The sequence below is a fragment of the Nilaparvata lugens genome, chromosome 4, assembly GCF_014356525.2.
Source record: "Nilaparvata lugens isolate BPH chromosome 4, ASM1435652v1, whole genome shotgun sequence".
In the NCBI taxonomy this organism is placed as follows: domain Eukaryota; kingdom Metazoa; phylum Arthropoda; class Insecta; order Hemiptera; family Delphacidae; genus Nilaparvata; species Nilaparvata lugens.
The window spans coordinates 65,569,045-65,594,519 of NC_052507.1; the positions used below are offsets into that span (position 1 = coordinate 65,569,045).

Consider the following 25,475-nt stretch of genomic DNA (forward strand, 5'->3'; position numbering starts at 1 on the left):
ATCTAATCTATATTTTTTTAAATAGTTTTACACATTCACGACAGAACTTAAATTTGAGGACCAAGCCCGACTCAACATTGAACACTAATGTGCCTTTTAAATTCTTGCTATTATCAGACTCCCTATTTACTCGATTATACTCTCATATTTCAATGTTTCAGAAGTTATAAACAGATAGCTTAATAGTCCGGGCGCAAATGTCATTTTTGAGTAACAGCCGTGGGAAAGATGTCTCAATTTCTTTCTTAGGTCTAGCATAATAAGGATCGTGATGATAAGTCGAAATCACAGGCAAACACCTCGGGGACAAGATGGCCGCCAAAATTTTCAGGGTTTTGCTATATCGCTTGTATTTCAATAACCGTTCAAGATATTCAACCGTTTTTTCAGACAAAAATATTTTTAAAATCTTCCTCTACAATTTTTGTTCTATAAAATTTTCCTCTAAAACGCATATTTTTTTAGTTATAACCTTCAAAAGCCTAAAAAACAGTTTTTTCTAAATTTCTTCAAATTTCGTTTCATTATAACTCTCTTTTGTGCAAAAGTTACAGAGCAATTTTGAATCTATGAAATTTAGAGCGTTTTTCAACTTTGAAACGATATACCTTCGTACGCTGTACGTCAAAAAATGAGTTCTCCAGCGCCCTCCAAAGAAAACCCTGCATGATTTCTGGTGCGTTTTTCCATATGCATGAGATGACAAGCTAGAACTATGAAATCGATTTTGCAGGACTACTTCAAGATAGAGACTTGCAAATGGTCTCAATCTCTTCGTTACAACAAGCCGAATAAGAATATTGATTATGGAAACAACGAAAATATTCGACATCATCGAAAAATACAAGATGGCGGTCATTATTGACAGAAATTTTTATATAGCTTGTTATTCAGTTATTGTGAGAGATATCGATTTGTTTTTACCTCCAAAGTGTTAATAGTCCAGGCGCTGGCTTACATTGAGCATACATGAGAGAGTCAGAGAATTTGACTTCGGATTATTGTTAGGGGGTCTTTAGTGTATATGAAACTCGATGTCGTCACGTCCCAGGGTGGTCGACAGCTTGGGGTGGAGGGGGGTAAGTTGTAAAAATCGGGCGTTTATAAAATCGCCTGTCCTGCAGTTACTATTCATAGTAGGCTACAGCTTTTAATTTTGTCTCAATATTATGTACACATAACTGGCTTTCAATGTGGTCCTATACATTTTTGCGATAAACCGGATAGTTTTTCCGTAAAAGAATAAAATATCTCGAAAAATGTATTTTTTTATTATGGACTTTTTGTTATTTCTCGAATATTCAAGTAATTAGCCGACTTAGAGGAAAAGGCTCCCAATAAACGTTGTAGGCCGTTTCGTGCTGAATCCAATGATATATATAGTTTGAGGGTTACGATCATAGATGCGGCGGTGGGAGGGGGATAAGTAGCACTGTTACGCTGCGGCGCGGTCCTCCCCATGATTAATGCGCGTTATGGCCTGTCTATCGCATCGCTCCTACTAGTCTAAGCATTCAAATTATGTATTTCAGGAACGCTATCTCATGTATTTTCGGTCGCTGAACACGATTTTTCAACTCTCAAGCCTTAATAATTGATAATTCTCATCATAATATACTAATTATGGTCAAAATTACAAACTTCATCTCATTATCATTATTTATGATTACATTGTAATGATAAACCATCCTGTTAGGAATCCTAATGTGTTTCTCAGTCGATAAAAAACTGATATTCCATTAGGAGAGAATAATTATTCGATTTAGTTCAATGATCACTTTGGAATTGCGAAAGTCAAGTAATGGAGTAAGTTAAACAAATAATATAGGCAACCCCATATAGAGCACCGTGTAAAAGGAGTAAAATATTCTCTTTATATAAATTTACAGTTGAAGCACAAATAATGCCAATTACTCCCATGTGATATGACTAAATATTTGATTACAAAGGAAATACAACTCTAAAGCTGCGTTTACACCAGAGTTATTAAGGAGATTTTAATATAACTTAATCTTTATAGATTCTATTATATTGAACATAACTTATCATACATATGATGGACATATGTGTTTGCCAAGTTCCGTTCAATCTAATAGAATCTATAGAGATTAAGTTATTAACATTCAATCTAATAGAATCTATAAAGATTAAGTTATTAACATTTTGTTAATAACTTTGGTGTAAACGCAGCTTTATCAACTGATTTCTGTAACTTGTATCTACGAATCTCACTTTTCATCTGGCTGAGTTTGACTGATTGTCTTGGGGTGGTACTTGAATGAAAGTGGAATGAGAGATATCTTTGTTGAATTTGAAATATTTGGAGAGAATACTGTTGGAAATCTATTGAGGGGAGATCAGTATAATTAAGGTGTGAGAGCAAGCAATCAATTCATTGAAACAACTACAAGGACTCATAAACGGTTCAAATATGAGAGATTGTCAAAGTATATTTGAAAGAAGTCAGGAGCTATTTGTGGAGTTTTTTAGAATCAAAATCAATGACTTCTTGAAATTTATGACTGATTATTGTAACATAGCTTAAATTATCTTAATTGTATTCATGCTCATAAGGAAGGACTCTGGTACTGCACATAGAAACTGTACGAGAAAAGATCCCATACTTTTTTCATTCAATCACAAAAACTATGTTATAAAGTCTGTGTTATATCTAGAAAATATGAAAAAATACCCATAGAAGTAGAAAATAATTTCTAATAAGGAAACATTAGATCTATACAGTCAATACATTGACTCTCTGTCAAATGAAACCTTGAAAATTTAATAAATGTGACAACCGATCATGCTTTGAAGCAAACCCTCATTCGATCATCCAAAACTGAGTGATTGGAATAGCCAGTTCTTCAAAGGCTTTCCTAAAATGGCTGCTACTATATAAATAAATCTTCCATCAAAGATATTCTGTTCAAGTATGTTGACATTATTATGGATATCACTGGAGATTGTGAAGAAAGTCATCTAATGAAGTAAAACAAGAATAATGAGAGGTGAGAATGATTTCCAGAAGCATAATCTTCTCAAGAGAACATAACATTTTTCTTCAAGACTCTGATGGACAACAGAATCTGCATAATGTTATCAATAGTCTGGAAGCAAGTGAAGAAGTGTGTGATTATCTTTTGAACGTATAGAAAGAAATAGTTATTCGGTCTCCAACGATTTTTATCTGAACATAGTTGTGGCAAATTGTAAAAGTGTATTCTCACCTATAAAAAGAAACAGAGTTCTTTCATTCTCCATGATGCAATCCAACAAAAATCCTAGTCTTAGTTAATTCTAGAACAAAAAGATCTGATCTCTGTATTTTTACTAGGTAGCTGTTTAAAGATAATTCAGCATTGAAGTTTTAGTGCAGCATGCATTTCTACAATAACCGCAATCTCTGTCAACATCTGATGGATATTTGAAAAAAAACTCTTAATCTCACTTGGCCTAAAATTGTAAGTGAAACTAGTTGTGGATTTGACTAAATCCCTAAATATCGTTGACAAATTCGCATAATGATGACATGGCTCTCCTGAATTCAACTCCTACTTCACTTTTCAAAACTTCAATACGCTGCAAGATTATGGTAACTTTGTGATGAGAAGAGTTATGAAAATTCTCAATAAAGATGGAGTGATACAGGTGGACATAGCTTTTCATGTCTATGGTCTAAAATCAAACAAAGGTAGTGAACATATTAGAAGCAGCAGAGTAAAAGAATCACTCCAATAATATGCTCTCCAAACCATCGAGACTTGATTTCTAAATCTGTGGCAGAGATTTATTAATGTGACATGCAAGAATCTATAAAGGAATAATCCATAAGTTAGCTACGTGCAGGAATACATAAATTCATTCATTTGTGGATAAAATTACAAATCATATAAATATGTTTGGGAATGAATAACAGGCATGGCCCAAAACTATTCGAATCCCAAATTTTGATACTGAATAACTTGTTACCATTTCAAAACAGTCTACAAAACGGGAATACCATAATGGATGAATCAATCAAAAGTTAGTGAAATATCATTATAATAATACTGTTAGAAATAATATGGATGAATATTTAAATTTTCATTTCATTTTGATTTGACACATATCTATATTATTATATTTGATATAATTTCTCAAAAGTTCACGACAAACTGAAGATTCACGAAAGATTAACATTTTCATTCTAAACTTAATCATTATGATAATGAATGAATGATGAATTCCATTTCCACCATGAAGAACTAAGAAATTCCGCAAATATTTCTTGGAAATTAACTGACCACTATATCAAGTAAGCGTGGCCAGTGTGCAATTAATAATATAATTTAGCCTGCAGCGCATCACAATAAATTAATTTGAGATAAAAACAATAGAACATAAACATATATGAATATTATCTTTATTCTATCCTAATATATTTCTTGAAACCCAAGTTTCGTTCATTTCAAACAGTCATTTCTTAGTTTCCTTGCAGAATGAGATGAAGTTTGTAATTTTGACCATAATTAGTATATTATGATGAGAATTATCAATTATTAAGGCTTGAGAGTTGAAAAATCGTGTTCAGCGACCGAAAATACATGAGATAGCGTTCCTGAAATACATAATTTGAATGCTTAGACTAGTAGGAGCGATGCGATAGACAGGCCATTACGCGCATTAATCATGGGGGAGGACCGCGCCGCAGCGTAACAGTGCTACTTATCCCCCTCCCACCAACCGCATCTATGATTGTAACCCTCAAACTATATATATCATTGGATTCAGCAAGAAACGGCCTACAACGTTTATTGGGAGCCTTCTCCTCTAAGTCGGCTAATTACTTGAATATTCGAGAAATAACAAAAAGTCCATAATAAAAAAATACATTTTTCGAGATATTTTATTTTTTTACGGAAAAACTATGAGGTTTATCTCAAAAATGTATAGGACCACATTGAAAGCCAGTTATGTGTACATAATATTGAGACAAAATTAAAAGCTGTACTATGAATAGTAACTGCAGGACAGGCGATTTTATAAACGCGCGTTTTTTACAACTTACCCCCTTCCCCCCACTATAAGAGAAAATGTAATATACTTCTTTTTTTTTTGTAATTTACATTTTATCAAATCACTTTGAGAACGACATAGCAATCCGAAAATCAAGTAATTCTACTTGAAAGTACGGTACTTGTAAAAACTGTTACAAGATTTATTTGGAGCTCCACCACATTTTTCAACTTATTGCAGAACATAAGTTTTTAGTGCCTACTAAAAACAGCAATTTCTCAAATAAATGAGTTTTAAATCTTAGAAGAAAAACTAACATAATATTCTACCTATAAATGCTTGTACTCCATGCACTCAAGATAACTATTACTTTAATGGAACAACATAACATCAAATGGATAGTATCAGTTTCCTCTTATGGAGCATTGTTTTTTTTTTTTTTGAAAACGCACATATTATTATAATTTATGTAGCATGTCTAAAAAAAGTTTTTTTTTCTCTTCCTACCACTCTAGTCTTGATTACATTTTTACCTTTGCCAAGTGGTAAATTTTCGTTGTTGAGTGCCAACTTGTAATTTAGTTTTTTAGGTATCAGAATACAAAATATCTTTGTTAATAATATTGTGGTAGGACAGTAGTGACATTCTCTCGCCTTTAAGTTCAAATCACCTTGAAAGTACAATCTCGGGAGCATTTACGTCTTTCAAATTTAACCGCAGACCATTTTTGTAATTTGACAACCAATAAAAAGTCGGAAATTACTATGACGTCATTGATCCGCGGTTCGCTTCGTTTTGATCTAATAACCTTCCTTATAGAGTTTAATTAGAAATAGAATTAAAATTAAATTAATATATTGAATGTTCATTAAATCATTGATGAATAGAGAGATATGAATTTTATGATTTTTCTAGATTGTCGATACTAAACAATCGACTTTTCAGCCAGCTGTTAGCTTCCCGCCAATTTATTGTTTTGTTTGCCGCGTTGCATGCAAGAGGTTGTCAATTTTTCACGTTTTGGTTATGAAAGACACATGAAATTAATAATAATTATTGTATTAAAATAATTGCAATTTGGTTTGCAATCATATTCATCAATCATCACTTCTATTAAAGCCAGGTAATTCAAATAATCTAGATATTTGCTCATTATGTACTTGAAATGAAATACCTAATATAATTGATAAACTTACTAACCTAATAACTCTTAGTTTAATGAAATTGCTATGATTTCATCTTATATAAGTGATTTAACACTACAATTTAATCAATAGAGTCTTGAAGTTTCCTCAATCATCATTAAAATGCATTTCTATTGAACATATTATATTTTTAAACAATTAAGTGTTCATTAAACACTTATAGTTCTATTCATAGTTGGTGTCATCATCATAAAAAATAAATTTAAAGTGTATGAAAAAAATTAGTTTTTTTTCAATTCTTGATGTTACTTTATTATTGTTATTTATTTCCTATTTATAAAGTTTATATTATTGAGTTGATACGAATTTATTTGATGAATTATCTCTGGAATCAAAACTATTGGTTTTTTGTGTTTAGGTGCTGGTATTAAAAATGCCTTCGGAGTATGATTCACATTCAGATGACGATGAGGAGATTGTTGTCTCAAAAAGGAAAAGAAACGTAGTTTTGGATGATGACTCTGACGAGGACACTACCACTGATGTCCTCAATCAAACAAACAAAATTGATTCAGACGATGATCTCAAAAACAACGACAGCCTAACAAAAGATGATCCTATGAACGACAATGCAATTTTGGATTCCAGTAAAATCAAGGCTTTGCCAAAGGATGAAGTCAATGAAATTGGTTCAGATGATAATTCATCGGAAGATGAATCTTTCAGTAAAACTCCAACTAGAGAAAAACATGTAACTGATGATGAGGATAGCAATCATAGTGAGACTTTGTCTAAGAATAGCAAGAAACAAGAAGAGGTAAGTTTTAAATTCATTTTACAATTTTTCCTAGATAAATCGATAACAATGTTCTCAACATAGGGTACTAGTATACTGTACTACTAGTCAATATCAGTGTTTTGTTTTCTACTTAAATTAGGATGTTTGTAATTAAATTTTATACTTCGGCAGGATAAAAATAACGAGCATAATCATTATCATAGTAACTAGATTATGATTCTGCTCTTTATCATTTCCCTGCTTAAGGATAAGATTAAATTATAATCGAAACTGATTATGTTCTTGTTACTTACTTACTTACTTACTTGTTACTTGTTGTAGTCTTCTCCATGGTCGTTGACCTGGGAATCGTCAAATTTCTTCCCAATCAATGGGGATTCACGGTCGGTGATGCCGGTATGCATGGTCGTCTATGAACTCTGCCAGTGCATAGTAGGGTCTCATGATCAGGTATTTCTTCAGACTTCTAGTAAAGGCACCGTAGTCCTGAATTGCCTTAAGCTCCTTGGGCAGAAGGTTGAAGAGTCGGGCCCCAGAGTAGGCCGGCGACCTGCTGAATTTTGTGAGCCGGTGCTGCTGGAGCTCAATGTCAGCTCCATTTCTTGTGTTGTGGGCATGTCTATTTCCCCTCAATTCTGGGCTACTCCTCACAGCCAGGGTTGTTACTTCGTATATGTAGAGTGCGACAACTGTGAATATGTTATGCTGGATGAAGAGCGCCTTGCAGTGGTCCATCATATCTCTTCTTAGGATAGTTCTCAGGGCCCTTTTCTGCAATCGCAGAACTCTATCAATATTCGTCTGGGCTGCAGACCCCCAAGCCACAATGCCGTACTTTAAATGAGACGCAAATAGAGAATGGTAAGCCATGAATGCAGTTTTCTCCTCTGTGATATTTCGGATCCTTCGGATTACAAAGATGGCAGATGACAGTTTTTTGCAAAGCAGTTCAATGTGGTGCTGCCAGTTGAGGTGACCATCGATCAGTATGCCCAGGAATTTAGTATTTGTCTGTGCTGGTATGCCTATGTTTGTTTGGTCCTCAATGTTTCTATTTTTTGGGGTGAAGCGAATGTGAACTGTTTTATCCTTATTTATGGTTAGATTTAGTTTTTTGCATATTTCGTTTGCTTCGTTGAGTGTTGTGTCCACCACTTCTTCGGTGTGTTCATGCTTTTTATATGGTATTAAGATAGTGGTGTCGTCTGCAAAGAGAATACAGTTCTTCCTATGGTCGATTTCTGTGGGGAAGTCATTTATATAGATCAGAAATAGTAGTGGCCCCAGTATTGACCCCTGAGGAACACCTTTATAGACCGTCCTTAGAGAGGATCTGTAGCTTATTATGCTGTTTTTCTTCTGATGGTTGATTTCAACATATTGCTTTCTATTCAGGAGATAGTCTTCCAGCCATTGTAGGGCTCTCCCTTTGATGTTCAATATCTTGAGCTTTCGTTTCAGCAGGCCAAGGTCAATGGTGTCGAATGCCTTCTGGAGGTCAATAAAAAGACCTGAAACAGTTTTACCCTCCTCCCAGTGTTTGCTGATGTTGTTACATAGTTCGGAGATCGCTGTAACCGTTCCAAGGCCCCTCCTGAATCCGTGTTGGTGTGCTGAAAGTAGGCTGTTGTTCTCAAGGTATGCAATAAGTTGGTCATATACAGCTCTTTCAATCAACTTTGATGTGATAGGCAAGTTAGCTATGGGCCGATAGTTCTTTGCATTCAACCTGTCACCTCCCTTGAATTTGGGAAAAATTTTTGAGATTTTCATGCTCTGCGGAAAAACAGCCTGGAAATTGATGCATTTACTATGTCAAGGAGTGGCAGCTTTAGTTCACGTTCACAATGTCGAATTATCTTGCCAGTGATATCGTCGTGTCCTGATGAGTTATTAGGTTTGAGATTTCTAAGGAGTTGCTCTAATTTGGCCATTGGAATGGTTTCGAATTCTTTGAGCTCCTGTTTATTATTTGCCAGGTGGATATGGTCAGAGGTATTTTCAGAAGCAGTCTCAGAGGGTGGCTGCGTGAAGGCAGAATTGAGGAGGTTGCTAACATGATATGGATCAACTATCATTTTGTTAGTTTTCTTGAGTCTTAAGTTGTCCATTTTTCCCAACCCGCTTCTGTTTCTTTCCTCATTTATTATCCTCCAGAGTACTCTGGTTCTGTTATCAGCTAGTTGGATTTTTTGTTAATGTAGGATTTTTTCTTTCTTTGGATGTCCTGTTCATAGATTTTCTTAAGTTTTATAAAGTTCTGCTTATCCTCTGGTGATCCTGTAGTAATGAACTTATTATTTGCCTGATGTACTTGATCCTTTAGAGCAATGGTATTGTTGTCCCAGAACACGTTCTTAGTTGATGTAATTTTCTTTGGTTCTCTGGGCATTGCTTCATCTATGTTGAGGCGCAGGATCTTTACAAAGTTTGAATATTTATCCTCTATCAAGTCCTGGTTTATAACCTGTTCCCAGTCAGTCTGACTGAGTCTGTATTTTAGTTTGTGTAGGTTATTTTTTGAGTAGTTTCTGGCAAATTTGAACATTACTCTCCTGGGTTCTGTTTTATGCTGAATCTGGCAGAGAATTGAATTGTGGTCGGATATCTGGTTTTGGCAAACAGTGACTTTGATGTAATCAGGTGGCAGGCTGTGGTAACATCTCAAGTTCAACTGTTGAGCATGATCAGTTTTGAAATAAGTCGATTCCATTCATTCTGCTCAGAATCAATGATTTATAGACCATACCAGCTCTATTTGTTTACATAGCTAATTAAATTTTAAAATATCTGAAATAGCTTTATCAATAGAACTTGATAAAAATTATTTAAAATAGTGTCGCACATTGAACGGGAAACAGTGTTTACTGTTTCTTATTTCTAAAGTCAGTTTTGAATAACCATTAACTGAATGAAAAACAGAAAATATATGAAAAGAGATAAGAGGTTCTCTCTCTGATATCATTCAATAATTTTATTTTGAAAAATTCAATATAGGCCTACAGAGTTGGACAGGAAGATATGAATGTTGAGAAACAACAAGCTCGTTGACCATATCTTTTTAACTCCAATTAATTATTCCAGTGTTCAGCTTAGATTCTGCAATTAAAAATAATTGCTCAAACTCTTCTGATGCAGTTCATGAGGAATCACTCAATTTTTTTTTATAATTGACGGAACGTAGTGAGGTCTATGTCTTAACTCGGATGTATGTATGTAACGCGATTACGGCCTTACACATTGATAGAATTCGATGAGAATTGGCAGGAATATTATTTTTTTCAACTGCGTGTCGATGTAGTACACAAGGTTTTTTGAAATTTTGCATTTTAAGGATAATATGAAAAGAAGAGGAATTCCTCCATTCTCTGATATCACTATTATTTATCATCTACTCTTGAGATAGGATTAATCAGACTATAGAATTATTCATAATCAATCAGCTGACAAGTGGATTACACAGATGTTCTGGAGAAGCCGTGTCTATTTCTTTAAGGTCAATAGTTTCAATCAGAGACCTTAAAGAGTTATGCATCTTTAAGGTCTTTGTTTCCAATATTTTTTTGCAGTCATGGTATTATTATGCGTGCCCATCAGTATCAATATTCTCACATTTGAAAAAAACTAATTCGATAGATGATCAAAAATAATCAAATGAACTAAATAATGCTGAAAAAATTATAGCTTATCTTTAATTTATTGTAAAAAATAATTTTCATCAGAAGGAAATATTATCGCGGAACTGGATGAATTATATCATATGGAATACAAATTCAAACGTGAACTGAGTTTGTTAACATTTCAAACAGGTGACATCCGATACTTGTGGATGAGAAAACTTCGTGAGGTCTACTGTTGACAGAACTACTAGTATGTTCTATTCAGAGTTCCAAGTCTTCATAGTCTGTAAATGTAAACTTTGGTTGGACATAGAATGCTTCAGAGGAGTATGAACAACAACTCAAACAGAGTTAGTTGATGGAAATAGCCGCTATGCAATAGATTCAACTAATTTGTTATCAATGTTGATTTTTTCTTCTTATTTGTAATGGCAGCATCTAAGCTATTCGTTGAAATGATTGGTTTAAAATCGAATTTTGGTTGAAAAGTGAGAAGATGTAAAGTTATTTCTGATGATCCATACCTACCTGCTCTCCAACCATGTGCATACTACATTCTCGCTGTAACTCATGACTTATATCACGGAACACTTAGCCTACTCCTTAATTCTCCTGGTTTTATTAATACTCCTTAATACACTCCTGGTTTCCTTACTCCGTGCTTATATGTTCTAATTGGAAAAATTGTTTTACAGAAGAAATATACGTTTGACCCTAGTATTTATGATGCTGAGGAATCGGATGAAGAAAATCGCTCTAAAACCCCTGAACCAATTGTCGAAGACGAGGTGAGTATTTTCGTTTTGCACCAAAATTTTCTTCTAAACTTACCTTGTGATTTTAATATTCTGAAATGAAATTTTTGCGTCAAATTATGGTTTGGATGAATGGCTTTTTAAATATGTTAAAATTGGATTATAACTGTGAGTCAAATGCAAGAATAATGAAGCTTTTATAGCTTCACCTTATTAAAAATACTATAAAAGTATCTTATCTATAAAATAAATTTTGCATTGTAAGCGTGATTAATATTGTCTCCATTCCATATAACTGAGTTCCATAGATGCATAGAAGATAATAATTTGATTGTATGATAAATTAATGTTTCTGTATCACCCTTGGAATATTATAATTTTTTTTTTTGTTGATTGATTTGTTGTTTTTTTACAGGGGCATTATGAAGTTCCAAATAAACATACAAAAAGTAAGAAGTCGATAGGAAAAGAAAAATCATCCAAGCAGCAAAATAAGGTGAACACAAATTATTCTCTGTTCTTAGCCATTCTTTCCACGTGTGCCAGCCAGATTTTCCTACTAGCCTTCATTAGCCTTTCTCATAGTGCCAATTTCATTTTTTGTAATTTTCATTTTTTTGTTATAGTATTAATGACGTTTATCGACGTGTTATATTTTTATTGATGTTTCCTATTGCATTGTTATTGCTTTAATGGAATAGAAGTATTCTTATTCTTAAGAACCGAAGAATATTCTTGCCTTGCAGAATTGTTTCTATTTGAAATATTTAAATTCAATGTTGAAAATGGAATTTAAGTTTTTTCTCACAATTAAGAACAATGAGTACTTAATTAAGAATATTTCATACTCCTCCATCGAGAATAAAATTAATTCTATTCAATATGGTTGACATATTTTTATTCTCTATTAACTTATGTAGCTGTTCTAGTTCACGTTTTGATGAAACTAATAATCAAGTTATTGTAAATCAATGTAGTAGTGCTATAATTTTTAATGATTGTCAGCATTGGTCGAATAATGTCAGCATTGATGTTACCCCTAAGAAATGCTGACAGTTTGAAGTGAATATCTCTCATCAACTTATGTTCCGATAAATTATTTCCAATGAATTATTTACATGTAGGATAATTTCAATTGATTCTATAATAATGATGAAATTTATTAATCATTCCTCATTCTTTTACAGCCCAAGAAAGAAAAACCAAGTGATAATATGCGTGAAATAAGGAGAGAGTCTCAGCGTATGCTAAGGGAGTCACGGATCATCCTTCCCTATCATATTCCCAAACAGAGAACTTTAGCCGAGTTCTTGAGTAGGAAAAAATCTGTACCCTCAATTCCAATTAGAACAACAGCTGAGCAACTACTTTCATTAAGGTACAGTTATATAAAAATTATTCAAACTGTTTATTGATACAACTAATTTAATTATTGTTTGTTCTGTTAATAATTATGCACAAGAAGGTGTCATAGAACTTTTGCGCTCAATTCGAGCCTCATTATTATTTATGACCCTCAGTGCAGCTTTTTTATATGCTTTCCAATTATTTAATCTATTTACGCAAGCACAATGCTAGTTACTTAACTAATTTTATTGATACATTCAATTTGTGTTTTCTAATAAAAACATACGCTAGTTACTAAACTAATTTTATTGATACATTCAATTTGTGTTATCTAATAAAAACATACGCTAGTTACTAAACTAATTTTATTGATACATTCAATTTGTGTTTTCTAATATAAAAACAGATAACAAACACACAAACAAACTTTTAAATTTTCTTACAAAATTCAGTGTTATTTGTCTATTCTATTCGTTTAATTGAGTTTTTTTTCATATTCCCAGCAAACAGATCGAGCAACAGGAAAAAGAATCCCAGGAATTTTTCAAGTCGGACAGTTCGGATAATGATGAAGACAACGATGATAAAGATTATGTTCCCGATGATAAAGACGATTTACCCAACAATGAAAAGAAATCAGAAAATACTTCAGCTCAAGATGGCAAATCAAATGACGACAATAATAAGTGTGATAGCAGTAAAGTGGATGAAAATTTTAATAAAGAGAAAGTAACTGACGATTCTAGTCTTGGGGAATCAGGTGGTGTTAAAGCTCACGAAAATGTCGCGAATCTGTTAGCTGAGGTTGCAGAAAAACTGCAAAACGAGGTGAGTGATAATTCTGTGGAAGAATCTGGTAAAAATGAACAACTTGATGGAAATATTATTGACAATGAAAGTTTTCTGGGCGAGAAAAATGATAGTACGACAACTAGAGATGGAACAAGTTCAACCTTGCAAGAAGGTAATGATGACGAGTCAGATTGTGAGGATTTCACTCTGGATCTGACAATGCCCGAAGACGGTGAAAATACAGTAGAAGAAAAGGAAAGGAATACAGGAGAATCGTCAACTTTGAAACCAACAGTGATTGGTGTTAGTGAAACTATTGTGGAAGAGGATAAGGAAGAGGAGGATTCGTTTACACTGGACTTGACAATGCCAGAAGATAGTGTAAATATTCTGGAAGGCAATGAAGGTAAGAATAATGGAGGAATGTCAAGTTCTGTTCTAACAAAGTTGAAAGAGGATAGTGTTAATGTTGTGGGGGATAAAGAGAAAGAAAAGTATGAGGAAGAGTCGTTCACTTTGAATTTAACGTTACCTGAAGATAGTGAAACTATTGGAGAGGAAGACAAAGAAAAGGATATAGAAGATAGTGAAACTGTTGGAGAGAAAGACAAAGAAAAGGATATAGAAGATAGTGAAACTGTTGGAGAGAAAGATAAAGAAAATGATATAGAAGATAGTGAAACTTGTGTGAACGGAAGTAAGGAAAAGAATGTTGGTGTTGTTAGTAGTAGGAAAGATGGTAAATCTAGTAAATTGAAGAAATTAGAATTACTGTCTAAAATACACTTTGATCTCACTGAAGTTCCTACTTTATCGAAAAGTTTCAAAGGAGAAATAAACCTCGATTCACCGCCGAAAAAGGCGGAGGTTATTGATTTCAGAGAACGTTTTCTAAAACACTACGCAATGGACAGAAAGAAGAAGCCGTCGAAATCACCTGTGAAACTCAGTGTGGTTAGTGCGACTGTTGATGATAAGGGGCATGTGGAAGATATCAGCACAGAGATAATTAATACCTCAAGTAAGCCCGATGAACAGTGGCTGGAGGAAATCAAGGAAGCTGAATTGCCAGGCGCCAAACATTCAAAGCTCAAACAGTTTCTGCAATTGAAAGCTAAAGCCAAGTGGAAAGAGGACTACGAGAAACGTCTGCAGGAGTACAAGATGAACGAAGAAGAAGCGGTGGAAGGTGATAAGGCCGATTACGAACACGAAGCGATACTCGATGATGAAGATGAAGAGGAAGACATGACGAACTCGGAGGAAGAAGAGGAGGAAGAGCCTGAGGAAAACGATGTGGAGCTAGTGGATAAGAAGAGGAAGCAAAGTAAGTTTGTTGAGGATGAAGCCGATGAAGAAGATGAAGATGATGATGGTGATAGGGAAGAAGAAGAAGAGGAGGAAGAAGAAGAAGAAGTTGTGGAGGAAAATGAAGATGTTTTGCTTGGTTATAATGAGAGTGATGATGAGAATGATGATAGTGAAGAGAAAAGGAAGAGGAGGAAGAAGATGGTTAAAAAGAGGAAAACGGTAAGTGATGGAGAAAGTGGAGAGGATGAAAGTGAGGATGAGGAAGAATCAGGTAGTGACTCCCCGAAAAGGAAACGGAAGTTGATAGCAAGCGAAAATGAAGAAAGCGATGATGATGGCGACTCTCCCAAACGAAAAACAAAATTAATGTCTAGTGACAATGAAGAAGCGTCTCAATCTATGGAAGATTTGGCAGGTCTATGTTCGGGCAAATTCCCCACCCAACCCGTATCGTTCTCACAGTTGGAAATGGCCGATTCTGATAATTTTTTGAAAGGTTTTGCCGACTCGCAAAATCTTGACTTGTCTCTGCCGGAGCAGTCGCAATCACTTGACAGGTCGAAAGAAGACAGCGAAGAGGAGGAAGAAAAAGGAGCCACAAAGAGGATGAAGAAGTCAATACTGGATTCTGACAATGAAGATGGGGAGGACGATGGAATTGTGCTGAATCGGTCTCATAAGAAAAAAGCCAAAGCTGTTGAATATTCAGGTAAGAATATATTATACTGAGGCTAAGTCCCTCCTATGGCATTATCAGGTCAAATAAACCATTAGATCTTCGGTTTTAATGGTCCTTTAGGTTTAATTATTGTCCTAAAAACCGGGCCATATTCCAGATCCCAAAGTAATAAGAATATCACCCTTAAATATTTTAATGCATGTAATTTACTGTACTTACCAAAAATAAATTTCACAATAAATTAAGGAATGTGACTATGGTAAGATTTACATCAAACTGTCAGCATTAGTCAAATGGGAAGCGTTGATGATATTTATAAGGAAAGCTGACAATTTAAAGTAAATCTTACTATAGTTACAGTTGATTGTCACAAACTTGACCTATCTTGGAGAAAATAAGAAGTTGTAAGGGAAGAGGATGTAAATGATATAATGCCAAGTATATTAAAAATATCTTCATTCTTGTACAACAGTAGTAGGCCAGTATAATTCACTTATAACAGTAAACAGTATTGTAAAGATGGTTCGAATTTGTAATCCCAAACAAAATACAGTAGGTAGGAACAAGTCTGACTTTTTTAAAAAATAATTATCTCTGAATTATAAAAGAGAATATTCCTTGAGAGCGGCCGATAAATTAGGACATCTGAGTTTTTGAAGGCCAAGTTTGCGAGACCACTATATTATATGACTAATTACGCTACAAATATGTATCCAGTACTCGAAATATAATTTGAAAACAACAAATATTCCAAAGTAAAGTAAGATATTTTCACTTTATTGTATATCTCCTAAACATTTTTCAAATATCTTCAACAATTTCTACAAGTGAATCCAGAAAGATTTCCATTTGAAAGCCAAACATTACTTAGCCATTCCATTGAATTAATAATCGCAGTTCGTGATAAAATCCAAAGTAAGAAACTTAATTTTATCATTTGGTAAAGTTTTATTCAAATTCTGTTCAATTTTATCACAGTTCTGAAGGTGATTTCCTTTTTTTTTTTTGCAGATGATGAAGATGAAAAAACTGAACCCCAAAATGACGATGATGATGTGGGAAGTGAAAACAGCGAAGAGTTGGTTTTGGATGAAATCGGAAACGAAGATGTAGAATTGGAGTACGATTCAGAAGAGAATGAAGTCATCAGAGATCCGAAAGCGTTCTTCGACAAGGAAGCCGAACTGTCCGAATCGGAATGGGGCAGCGAAGATGAGGACGAAAAGGATCTGGATAAATTCGAGGAGGAAGCAGGAGACCAAGAAGTGCTTGACCAGGATCAGGTCAATAGAGAACTGGGCAAAATCCATATGTAAGTTTACTTTTAACATGCATTTGATTGGTGAATCAAGAGTAGTTTCAAGTAGGCTACCTGAAGGTGCATTTTAGTTTGAGCGTAAACTTCCGCAGTCGACGACGACAAGCATTGTTGTCATTCATATTGTCCAAATTTCAAGAGTGCCAAAACAGCTGATCAAATAACTTTCCATTATTTGTGTTTATTATTCAAGAATCAAAATATTTATAATACTATTAACCTATTGCCATTTAAAAGTATAAACTCATCCACCCCCATTAAAACATAATTGAACTTAATCTTCTAGGTTATTATTTGGACAAATTGAAATCTATCCAATGTGAGATGCTCACCCTGTCGTGGTCGACGACGGCATTTACGCACTAACGAAACCCCAGCTTTAGATGAGATTCATATTATAGTCAGTGAATGATGTACTTATTGTATGAATCAATAAATTCAGTGCCAAATTTCATTTTACACCGCCTTTTATAGTAGATAGCTGAGTTTCAAATCATCCCAGTATATGACATCACTGATATGACATTAATTATTGTTGAATCTTGTCAATAAATAATCTACTATATTATATCAAATATTTTATACATTATAATTATTTACAAAAAATCTAGGTTTTAATCCGATTAAAACTTGAAGAACCGGCTCTGCTAAATATCATTTATGAGTTTGAAAATCACTTCCTGGTGGTTCGGAACCCACCTAAAGCTGTACGTCCACTCTTGTGACAGGTTGATGATCCTTTGCTGATGCATTTATTTTTCACTTGATTAAATAAATGACCCTTTTCATCAACCTTGATCATATTAATTCATCTTAACTTATTACGTCAGAATACATAAATAATTTTGATTAGCCTATACATTATTGAATAAAAGTCCTGAAAAGAATCAGAATATATCTCAATCACTTACATTAGAATACATTATTGAATAAACAGTTTTTATAGCCATCTATTTTTAATTATACGAGAAACCAATTCTGACTGTTGATCCACCATTATCAATTATTGTTACTGATGGTTGATCGATTTATTAGAGGTTTATAATAGTGTAATAACCAATCTACTAGCTATTGCTTATTTTGTAGCAACGGAAACTAGTTTCTTATAAATATGTTTTAGTGACTTTCAAGTATTTTTACTCAATATGAATATCCATCGCAATATAACCTCCACTGTTACATAGAGTACCTTCATCATGAGAATATTAAATTGAAGAGAATTGATGAATTTAAAAATTTAAAATGTGTTTGTGTTGAACTATCCGATTCATTATAAACCATTATTTTGCAAATGCTATATTATTGCGTGAGATCTTAGAAGATACCAGCTTAGTTAGAAAATACCAGCTTTATCAGCAAAGTACTATCTATAAAAGTTTGTATTTATATGTGCATTCTCTTTATGAAGAAAAAAAACCCTGATAAATAGAACACTGTAATTAGAAATGTTTTAGAATTGTTTAATGAAGGAATGAAAACAATCGAAATCAGGGGGTTTGTAATAAAATACAACTTGATTTGGAATTACAACGATTTACTGGTATTCTCATATCTCATTATATTTCAAACACAACTAAAATTTTTTGTCATTGAACTTTCAAATCGCCCTATCAAAATACGTCCTTATATGAACCTATTTTGTTTTTATTTTTCATTTATTTCATATAAAACTGTTTATTTATAAAATACCGGAACATTAATTATATTTCAACTCATTTCGGTTTTATTTCCATTACAGATAGTGGCTTTGCTGGCGACGCCAACACAAAAGACTCTGATGAAGAAGATTCCGATCAGGAGGAAGATGAAGAAAATTGGAGGAAGAAGAGACACGAACGTGAACTGTTTCTAAATAAAAAGAATGTGAGTGGTCCTCTTTGTACTAAGTGTAATGATGATATCAGTTCAAGTAAATTCTCAACTCAAATCATTTTTATCAATACAATTCTACAAAAAAACATTCTGATCTACTATTTTTTATAGCATTAGGCTATCTATCTATAATGATTTTTACACTATGAACAGAGATGGTGAGGAATTTCTTCATATTAAGGTGAAATAAATGAGATGTTGTTAGTTCCACATAATTTATTTGAGCTATACTTAAGTTTGAATGCACTTGGCATCATCATTAGTGGTATTTTTGATCTTTTTTCAGTGGGCCACTCACTGATGATGATGCCTCAAGTGCATTCAAACTTGAGTTTTGCTCAAATAAATTAAGCGTAAATTACAACATCTATTTAATTTCACCTTAATATGGAGAACATGAAAATAGAATGGTTCCATTAATGGATTCAATAGAATACATTTGAAATTTTATTTGATGGTTGATCTTCCCAACTATTGGTAACAAATAATATTGAACCAAAGTGACTATGAAGTTTGTATAAATTGTTGGATAACCTTTTGGACTGAACTCGTTTTTGTGAATTGGAAGCGTGAACATATTTATTTTTTTCATTTTAGGAGAGACTGAAAGAACTTGGCATCGAAGAGGAGGACGATGATGATGATGATGATGATGATGAAGAGGAGGAAGAAGGAGGAGGGTTGCTAGGTGTGGGCAGAGCTCTCGTGAAAAAGCTGCAAACCTCTGCTAAACCAGCCGCCGCTGCCCCCCCTCCCACTAGCAAAGTCACTGCTGCTGCTGCTGTTGCTATGAATTGCAAATTTATGGCAAAGGTAACACGTCTCACAGTATTCCATCCTTATTCTATAGTGAGGTTAGTATAGAATTTATTGAATCACAGACGCACTAAATAATCAAGCATAGCTCAGTACTATGATTGTGACATGTCATAGTCGTTTTATAGAGTTAAAATATATAGTCCAGTTAAGGATAACCTTTCCTAGAGGGAAAGGTTTGGAAGACAATTTTTGACCCCGCAGTTCTGTTTAGGGTAGTAAGAAGATAAACATATCAAAAGTCCCCACCACTACCCCCTGTGATAAGGTGATGGGGGTGATTCAAAGGTACCATTTTATGGTTTCTCACATATAACTCGAAAACTATACGTATCTTACGGACATAACTGTTTAACACAAAGTTGAAGCTTAAATAATTTCCTAAAATATTCATACCACAACTTTTTTATATCCTCTCCAGTTTTTAAAATCTCCGCTCTTGAAGGTGTGACATTTTTGAAAAAATTACGTTTGCCTCCATTTTTTCTGTTTTTGCTCTTATAACATTTTAAAAATCGATGGAAATGTCCATGCTGATTATGAGCTTGATGTATAATTTCACACTTTTACGCATTTTTCTACAATTGTTGCAGCTTTAGTGTTCTTTATTTCTATAATTATTGAGATTAAATATTTTGTTAATAATATTTCTACATTGTAAAAAACATCTGGCATCGTTGCGGAGCTAGAATATGATAGCGCTGTCTGATCTGTAGAATGATAGACAAGGATAGCAACACTAATGTTAATTAAATACTGTCTTTATAACGTGGACCTCACTATAGCAATACTCCATTATTGGTTCTCGTGGAATTAATCACGGTTGAAATTTAACCGGCTGTTGTGCAACCGGCACTAAAAGCAAAAGCGAATCAGCTGATGAAAAATCTCTAAAATACGTGAGCATTTGCTCCAGAGTTCAGGAGCATAAGGTAAGAGTAAAATGTAAAGCTTATTCATATAAAAATGAGCAAATGCTTTTGCTCATGAGCAAAACCTTATGCTCCATGCATAATGAGCATTTGCTCTGATTTTATTAATATGGGCCAATGATTAACCATTATTGTCATGCATTGTTGTTTAATATTGATTTTCGATTCTTGAGCAAGCTTGGTAACTAGAAAGCTTGATCAAGCGAATCGAGGAATTACTCATTTATAATTTCTATATCCAGGCTTATAGTCCAGGCAATGAATGCTCAAAAAGGGTATAGAGGGAAATGTTTGGAAGATAATTTTTGACCCCACAGTTCTGTTGTGGATAGTAAGGAGGTAAACATATCAAAAGTCCCCATTTTCATTGTTCAATGAAATTTCGTGATATTCCCAACAGTTCCCGAGATATTCGCTCTTGAAGGTGTGTCATTGTTAAAATGACAGGTTTTTATGCCATTTTTTTCTCTTCAAGGGCTTATAACTCTCCAACAATGCATCATAAAAACTTATGCTAATCGTAGGTTTGTAGAGCATTGAATTCTCTTTGAAATGATGTATTATTTCTCTAGTCAAAGTTTTCCTCTCATTGTTATAACAGCTTTAATGTAGGGGATGGAATTTTCATTGCTGCAGTAATTGATCGTTTGACAATGACCTTTGATGGGGGTGTCTGTGACATAATTTTTCACTTTGCAGCTTGACTTGAACTAGATAGTAGGTGAACATAGCAGAAGTGCGCATCTTTATCCCCTCTGTTGAAGGTGTGGAACCGCTGAGTTGACACGTATTGCAGCAATGAAAATTTCACCCCCTACATTGAAGCTGTTATAACAATGAGAGGAAAACTTGGACTAGTGAAATAATACATCATTTCAAAGGGAGTTCAATGCTCTACGAACCTACGATTAGCATAAGTTTTTATGATGCATTGTTGGAGAGTTATAAGCCCTTGAAGAGAAAAAAATTGCATAAAAACCTGTCATTTTAACAATCACACACCTTCAAGAGCGAATATCTCGGGAACTGTTGGGAATATCACGAAATTTCATTGAACAAAAAGTGTAGAGAATTTATCAAGCTTCATTTTTGAATAGTTAGTTATGTCGGTTAAACGCATTGTTCTCAAGATATAAGCGTGGAAGTAAAACGCTGTAAAATGCAACTTTTAAACCACCCTCATCCCCTTAGCACATGAGTTAGGAATGGGGACTTTTGATATGTTCTCCTCCTAACTAGTCTCAACAAAGCTGCAAAGTCAAAAATTTGGTTTAAAACATTCCCTCAAAATTCCTTTGTCAATTGTTCTATTGTTGCAAAAATGGAGATTTCACACTCAACACTAAAGCTGCTTCAAAAGGTATAGGGAAATTCGTAAAAGTGTGAAATTATACATCAAATTGAAGAGAATTTGATGCTCTACAAGCTCATAATCAACATGGATTTTTCCCAACGATTTTCAAAAAGTTATAAGAGCAAAAATAGAAAAAATTGGTGACAAACGTGTCTTTTTCAAAAATGTCACACTTTCAAGAGCCGATATCTCGAAAACCAGAGGAGATATAAAGAAAGTTGTATAATGAAATTATGTAAGCTTTAATTTGTTATAGGACAGTCAAGTCCTTAGGATACATTGTTTTTGAGTTTTATGTGAGAAACCAAAAAATGGTACCTTTAAACCACCCCCACTCCCTTAGTACAGTGGGTAGGGGTGGGGACTTTTGATATGTTTACCTCCTTACTACCCATAACAGAACTGAGGGGTCAAAAACTATCTCCCCAACTTTTCCCTCTATAACTTTTCCTTGACTGGGCTATTTATTACCTTTACAACACAACTACAGTGTGCTCAAATATTGTGAAAAAATGAATTTTGAATATAGAAATATGATGGAAGATTGGAAGAACGATCAATATTCTGGAAGATTGTGAAAGATTATTAATTTGGAATATAGAAATATGAATAATTCTGGAAGATTGTGAAAGATACCGTAATTAATTTGGAATGTAGAAATAAGAATAATTCTGGAAAATTGTGAACGATTATTCATTTGGAATATACAAATAAGAATAATTCTGCAATATTGTGAACGATTATTCATTTCTAATATAGAAATAATGAAATTCTGAAGTCATCTAAATCTACATTGTGATTTACTTTGTATGGTATAGATTCATGGGGGTGTGCAGCTGACTATTTGTTGCACAGAGTAGAAAGAATTCAATTAAGAACCCTGAAGTGCATAACATCTCGATTGCCTCTCATCAATTCAAATATTAACTTTGATAATCTTTATAATGTACAATTTTTTTACCATACACTAACTCCAAAGAACTTCTATATTTACAAGATTAAAATATTTTTCAAGAATAATATTCAATACAGATCCTTTGCTCCACCATCTCCTTACAATTTAAGATCACCAGTTATATATCAGTTACCTCGATTTAGAAATATATATGGAAAAAGATCACTCCTCTACATACCTCCTAAATTATTTAATAAATTGCCTCTGAATATTCAAGATTACTCGAAAAGTGATATTCTTAGCTATGTAATAAATAACAATAATCTCATATAAAGAAACAGCTAGCAGAGATTTTGCTGGTACATTAATTTTATTGAGTCACTGCCGCCAGCTAGAGCAACCACTTATAATTATTTCTTGAAATTCTAATTTCATCTTCTCTCAATTTTTTCCCCCATGAATGTTTATTATAATTTTTGTTTTCATAAATAGTGAATACTCATTTTCATGATTTATGATTTGATTGATATTTTTCTTTTACTTGAGTAGTTTATCTAATTTCTTTTCTTAAATTTGTATTATTTTAGTTCCTAGATAAGTTTACCTTCCTCACCACCATCCTTCCTTTACATCCTCTTCTTACTTCCCAACTTCACTTTGCATGCAATAGTATATTTCGCACCTAGGACCGAAAATGAGACTTTTCTGGCTCGAAATCGGTTTTCAAGTCCGAGGACTAGAAAAGATTGAGAGCCAGAAACACATTTTTGCCCGAGGTGCGAACGCTATTTTTCGCCACACAGAAAAATAAAACAATATAAATATATGAGAATATTTGTTAATTAAGCATTTCCGAAAGCGAAACTGGAAGGTCATAGCTATAGCAAATCTGAGGTAATCTGAATATCAGGAAATTTTCTAAGTATTTTTATTTTTTTTCTGATTTGTCTAAATAACCTAAAAGATTATGTTCAATTATGTTTTAATGTGGGAGGTTGAGTTTATACTTTTTTAATCTTTCAAATGACAATAAGATGATATTATTATGAATGTTCTGATTCTTAAACAATAAACACAAATAATGAAAAGTTTTTTGATCAGCTGTTTTAGCACACTTGAAATTTGGCTAATCTGAATGTCAACGTCAACAATGCTTGTTGTCGTCGACTGCAGAAGTTTAGGTTAGAAGTTCTTTAGTTCTATCCTTCTCTGAAAATCGAATTTGAATAGTTTATAATATATCTTATCTGTATTTCATTCATCCGAAGAAAATGATAGTATCTCATAGCAGAATACTGTATCTAATTCTAGAAGCATAAACTGATCACATTTTATAAACTATTTGTTAAAACGTTCAGCATCAAGGATTTGCCCAAGTAGTTCCAAAATTATCCACACGTTTCGTGATAAACGCAGTACTTTGAGGTTTGAGGTTGGATTCTATTATACTCTGAAAATTGAATTTGAATAATTTATAGTATCTTATTTGTATTTCATTCATCCAAATAAAATGATAGTATCTTATTGCAAAATACTTTATTCAATTCTAGAAGATGATTCCGTTTCATAACTTATTTTGTAAACACGTTCACATCGAATCAGAATCAGCTGAGTTCAAGGTTATTTTACAGCCCTAGGGCCGTAAAAATTTTACCGGCCTGGTCAGAAAACAATCATTTTCGGCCTCCATATGACGCACGAAAACCAGCTCATTACATCCAAGTGGGGCGAAAAAAATGTTTTCTCTCTTCCTCTTATCAAATCTGTTAATTTTGTTTCTATGTAATATACGATTCTATAATTTACTATGTATACTTATATAGGCACCTACTGAAAAACCTTCGGGTTTAGTGGGACCTCGAATATAAATATTTTGTTCAATAAAACTTGACTGATTGACTGTCTGCATGTTTGCAATGAGAAGCATTGATGATATTTATAAGAAATGTTGACAGTTTGAATTGGATGTATCTGAACAATAATTTGAACAATTTTCATGAATTATGTAATACTGTAGATGCAAATTTCCGTTCAAAGTGAGTGTAACTGTTGGTTTTCATTTTCAGAACATGAGAGGTTCTTTCTTGACAAGCAGCGACCACTATTTGTCTCGTCTTGCGCATATCACTACTAAGGTTGGCTCTGAAGGCAAAGTCAATGGTCCCAAAAACTCCAGAAATTTTGTATTTTCAATTATCAGTCCGAAGAAGGATGAAGTGAAGGAAGCGGAACCGGAAGAAAGCAACAAAATGAAGAAGAGGAAAGCGTCCGAAAATGCTGCAAATGCCAAGAAGAAAATACATTTCTCCGATGACAAAGGAAATCAGAAACCAAAAAGTCTGCTGGAAGCTCTGGGTTAATTTTATCACCTTTAGTCAAACATGTTCAATCTTTTAGTTCAATCCAAAAGATTCTCATATTCTACAGTCAGTGCCTTTCAATATAGAAAAGTATTATTTATAATGTATTTACTGTAATGTGATATATTCAATGATGTAAATTTTGTATGAAATAAGTGAAAGTAGTGTACTCTATTATTTTGTATTGAAGGGATCATTTATTTTTGTAATTTCAATGACTATTCAAAATATATGTTTAATACTCTTATCTAAATTTTTATCACTATTAAGTGAATTTTTTCAATAAAAAGTATATTTTGTTTTTATTTCAGTTGTTATTCATTAATTTAATCATGGTTATTTATTTTAGAAATAGGAACGAGAGTTATTTTTTCACTTTGAAGCTTACTTCAATAAATTTCAAATATATTCATTGAGAAGATGAATTGACATAAAGATAATTATCAATTTTTGTATAACTATTGTGCTGATATGTGAAACATTA

At 33.4% G+C, this 25,475-nt stretch overlaps 1 protein-coding gene across 1 annotated transcript; it reads left to right on the top strand.

The window, feature by feature from the left end:
• The first annotated feature begins 5,964 nt into the window (after positions 1-5,964).
• LOC111051054 (claspin) lies at positions 5,965-25,296 on the top strand. Its single transcript, XM_039427063.1, has 10 exons — positions 5,965-6,119; positions 6,560-6,958; positions 11,256-11,348; positions 11,731-11,811; positions 12,503-12,693; positions 13,166-15,474; positions 16,456-16,756; positions 18,475-18,625; positions 19,232-19,447; positions 24,698-25,296. The coding sequence occupies exons 2-10, from the start codon at positions 6,575-6,577 to the stop codon at positions 24,989-24,991; spliced, it is 4,020 nt and encodes a 1,339-aa protein (XP_039282997.1). The 5' UTR covers positions 5,965-6,119; positions 6,560-6,574; the 3' UTR covers positions 24,992-25,296.
• Positions 25,297-25,475: the final 179 nt, after the last annotated feature.

What these genes read in the sequence shown, in the direction of transcription:
- LOC111051054 (XM_039427063.1), top strand. Translation starts at nt 6,575, where the DNA reads ATGCCTTCGGAGTATGATTCACATTCAGATGACGATGAGGAGATTGTT. An exon ending in AACCAATTGTCGAAGACGAG is followed by an intron (nt 11,349 to 11,730) that starts GTGAGTATTTTC and finishes GTTTTTTTACAG; the next exon opens with GGGCATTATGAAGTTCCAAA. An exon ending in CAAAGCTGTTGAATATTCAG is followed by an intron (nt 15,475 to 16,455) that starts GTAAGAATATAT and finishes TTTTTTTTGCAG; the next exon opens with ATGATGAAGATGAAAAAACT.